Source organism: Anopheles aquasalis, chromosome 2, assembly GCF_943734665.1.
Source record: "Anopheles aquasalis chromosome 2, idAnoAquaMG_Q_19, whole genome shotgun sequence".
NCBI classification, from domain to species: Eukaryota; Metazoa; Arthropoda; class Insecta; order Diptera; family Culicidae; genus Anopheles; species Anopheles aquasalis.
In genome coordinates this window covers 71,826,359-71,830,646 of record NC_064877.1, presented here as the reverse complement: position 1 = coordinate 71,830,646, position 4,288 = coordinate 71,826,359, and the positions used below count along the sequence as shown (strand labels likewise).

The window sequence follows — 4,288 nt, the reverse complement described above, 5'->3', positions numbered from 1 at the left end:
GCAATCACGCGGTCTCATATATCGTCTTTTCTCCCTTTTTCGGCTTTCTTTTCTCGATGCTGCCCCGCAAAAACAGCGCCAGCACCGTCAGCTCCACACTCAGGAGCAAATCTTGCGTTACCATCTGCAGCAGAAGCGCCGGCTGTTGAGCGAGCTGAAGGAGGAACTGGAGCGGTGCCGCGTGAAGTGGTCAGCGGCCCGGCAGAAGAACATCGAATCGGAGGACCAGTGGAAATCGTTGAAGGCCGACTTTGTGGCCCGCCGTAAGCTCGACTCACAGAACAACTCGGGCGAAAGTGGTTACAGCGATGAGCAGCCGTCGGAAGATGACGACGATGACGACAACGGTGGCGCAGTGGCCCGCAGCAGCCGAGTAGCGGCACCGGTGGCACGTGCCGCACACGAGCGAAAGCTGATGACCGTGGACGAACTGCTGACGCATACGCCCTTCGACAAGCAGCAGTTCCCAAGCAGTGGTTCACTCACGAACCTCTATCAGGTGGCCATCGCGACACTGCGGAAGGTGCACAGTGAGTCCGATATGAAGTCGCTGGATAACGTCGAACGTGCGAATCGGTTTTGTAATGAAAAAATCGAAGATTTGCCGTTGTTTGCGGTGGACGAGCTTGAAGTGACGGTATCCGAAGGGACAGAAGTAGCCGCAGGAGCAGCAGGAACAGAGGCAACAGCAGCTTCGTCATCATCGTCAGATGTGACACCCGCCCGGAAGACAACCAAATCGGCCGGACCGGCGAAGCGAGGTAAAAAGAAGCGCAAGGGAAACACAGGTTCGGGCCCGGAATCGGCACAGGATATGTTCCTGCGGTTGATGAACATTGGCCAACCGGAGCTGCCCGAGGAGCAAGACGACGACCCGGACCAGCAGCAGGACGACCAGGAAGCGGACGATCTGGAGGAGGATGAAGACGAGTACGATGGCACGGGGAATGACAATGCCGAGGCCGAGTACAGTGTGAACGAGAGTGCGAGCGAACTGGAGGAGGAATCGCTGGAGCAGGCGGCATCGCTGGAGGTCACAACTCGGCGACCGGAGCCCCCGGTTTCGGAGCTTTCGAGCGAGGAACTGTTCCAGCAGAAACGAGAAGCACGGTTGCTGCGTATGGCCGAGCTTAACTCTCGCCTTGATCGCTACTCCTCTCCTGCGCCAGCAAGCACCACAGACGAACGATCGCCACCACCAGCACCGCCAAGTGATGCCGCCAGTGAGCGACAACCTGCGGAAGAAGCACCCGCCGCAAGATCTGTGGCCGTGTTGAGTGAAGAGGAAGAGAAATATCTTCAAAGACGCGCCGAGCGGTTGGAGCGACTCGAACGGGAAGCGCAAGAGTTCCGGAATCGCCTCTCGCGGACGGTCCACCGTGGTACGGAAATTGCGGCCCAGATCGATGAGATTCACAATGGATTCGTGGCTCGTCAGACCGAATCACCGATGTCCGGTCCGGTGGCCGGGCCCTCGGGCTTGGGAAGTAGTCGACACAACACACAGCAACCATCATCGGCGCAATCAACGGTACAGCCCGTACCTGCCTTGCCCATCGTTGAGTTGACCTGTTTGTCCGAGAGGGAACGCGAGTACACGGCAGCCCGGGCCGAACGGCTCCAGCGGCTGGAGAGTGAAAGTGAGGGGCTGCTGCGGAAGATGAACCAAACGATGCGTCGCGGAACGAGCCTGACCACGCGTCTTGACATGTTGCACTCACGGTACGGACAGTCTGGGCCGGCTGACACAAGCGGCGCCGCCGCCGCCGACGTTGACAGTAATCTGTCCGATCCGTCAACACCTGGGACACAGGACCACCCGGGAGTCGGTGAAGGGGAAGGTGAAACGCTTCCAGAAGACAATCACAGCACAGCCACCGGTGATTCACCGGAACTGCCGACGACCAACGAGCCAGCCGTCACCATCGATAGACCACCGTTTATGGCCTTCGGTCCCGTAGAGCTCGTGTTGGTTTCGGATGAAGAAGAGGAGGAGCAGGAGGATGATGTGGCAGGGTCTCAGTGAGAAGCGTGTGTCGGTGGTCCCAGTCCCAAGTCACAAACCCTACCTCGTACGTAAAAGACATCGACAAGGATGGCGGCGTGTGCGAGAACTACTCTGTACTAGCTTTAGGGGCCGGCACAACTACAAAGGCACTCCTCATGGTGAACCACTCTAGGTATGGCCGTAGGCCCATATTCGTGGCACAACCATTGTGCCGACGAACGTCAGGCCCAACCAGCAGGTTTGGCGGTTGATGGTGAATACGAAAATAAGATTAAATTAAGATAATTAACTCCACATCAAATAAACCGCATGTATTACTTCCGTTCCGAAGGACGTGAGTTGCTTCTCCGTGTCTCTCTCTGGTCCCGAATGCCGAACAACATTGTGGAACGAGCTACGGAGTTCTCGTGTGGCCGTGGAGCACGCTGGATTTGGAGAACCTCTTCCGGAACTCCATTCCGGCGCACCCAAGTAGTTTAACTGTTTCAACTTTATTGACAGGTTGTCCGGTTGGCCATCGGGAGATGTCACCAAAAACTTTCCGGCGCTTACATGCAATAAAACCAATTAAAACTACATTCGATCTAAACGAACTATCTGCCGTCTAAGCGTCTTCATTCGGTGGTACACGGAACCAGCGAGTGTGCGCTACCTGTGTCTGCGTCCATTCGCATTCCAAAGTGCGATGATAGTGTGCTAGGGTGTGCCTGTGTGCCGGAGTGGACAGACAGAGATCCGTTCTCTAATCCGCTCCGTTCTTTATCGCTTTTCGAGCGACAATCTCGGAATCCAGAAATTATCTGCCACAGCAAGGGAACAAACCGGATGCCAGGTCCTGGCCAGGACGATAAAGGTTAAACTTAATCGAGAAGAAAATAGTCTCCAACACGCCCCCCCCCCCCCCCCCCGGGCCGCCAGCCAGCTAGCGCGCCCTAGCGATGTCGAACTCTTCGGTTTCGGAACCGGATGGTACAGCACGGTACCCGGCGATGGACCGGAGGAATGGTCCAGGGGCTAGGGGGTAATGGAAGGCGACCGTAAGTTAAATTAATCGACCCCAGGAATTGGTTCCGGACCTAGGAAGCGTGCAGTAGATGCGACAGCTACGGAAAACTAGGAACCGACGGACCAACACCCGACATCCGGTGGGCGATCGTGGCGGAATGGAGGAGAACCTTTTTCGATCGCATTCCTCCCGATAACATAACCGAGTGACCGAGAGCCAAATGGTTTTGGAGTTTCTGGGTGGCGGGCTGACCGAGGGGGGGGGAGCGCTCACTCACCTCGCTCGTTTCAATCTCTTGTCGACGTTTCCTCCACCAAAACTGTGGGATTTTCACATTCAATTGCAATACCAGACGGAAAGGGGCGGACTGCTGGCACACCATCCTTTCCAGGAAGTTTTCCTTCGCATTTTCCTTCAAAACGAACTTTAATGCCTCCTGGGTGTCCAGTGGTCGCTCGAGGGTGGGAGAGAGAGCGAGAAGTGATGTTCGATCTGCACTCGCCCATATGTGGTTAGTACGTTTACGTTATGGTTCCGAAACCGAAGCGTACTCGTCCCCTTTCAGGAGGTTTGTATGTGTTTGGAATGCATCGATCAACATGAGGTTGGTGGCTTGGGGTGGTGGAATCGATTCCAGGCGGAAGGGTATGTCCATCGGATCGTGAATTGCACTCCGGTCCGGTATGTTCGTTTCGGTATTTTTCGAAGCAACCCAGAACACAAACACAATCGCACCCATCTTGGGGCGCTCTAACCAATTGATTAGTAGACCACCTCGGGGGTAAGTTTACTTTATCGGATTCCCGTTGGGAATTGTTCCGGAAAAGTGAGGTAACGCACGCTTGGCACGAGCTCAGTATTGATGAGGCACAAAAGTGGTGGTTACGTCATTGAAGTGTTGAGCTTTCAACACTTTGCTAAAATCCACACTCGAGTTCGGGGAAAGTGAAACAAATATCAACTAATTTGAAGGTGTCAGCTGAGTGTGTTTGTTAGTGGATTGGAGCTGAAGGGAGTGATGACGCAACTCGGCCATTTACTCTCTCGATACCGATTGCCACAAGTAATGGGTTTGTCAGTAACTGTTTATGTCGTATGGAGGTTATGACGGCCATTAGATAACCTCTTTTCGTATCATTAGCAACTAAACATAGCGTCAGTGCTTGTAATGCATTCTGTGGAATCGTCAAACAAAAGCGAGTGGTAGAAAGCTTACCTTATTAGGGTTGACATTTGCTTTGGAGAGTTGCATCATTTAAAAGGGATTATGTAAA

General features: G+C 54.2%; 1 protein-coding gene across 2 annotated transcripts in view; it reads left to right on the top strand.

Annotated features, from left to right (window-relative positions):
• The window catches only part of LOC126569567 (myosin-14), a 10,005-nt gene extending 7,665 nt beyond the window's left edge, over positions 1–2,340 (top strand). For both annotated transcript variants that reach the window (XM_050226752.1, XM_050226753.1), the window contains one exon: positions 77–2,340. In XM_050226752.1, the coding sequence (XP_050082709.1) occupies positions 77–2,026 (1,950 nt within the window). In that variant the 3' untranslated portion in view covers positions 2,027–2,340. The remainder of the gene's footprint in view (positions 1–76) is intronic.
• The last annotated feature ends 1,948 nt before the right edge of the window (positions 2,341–4,288 follow it).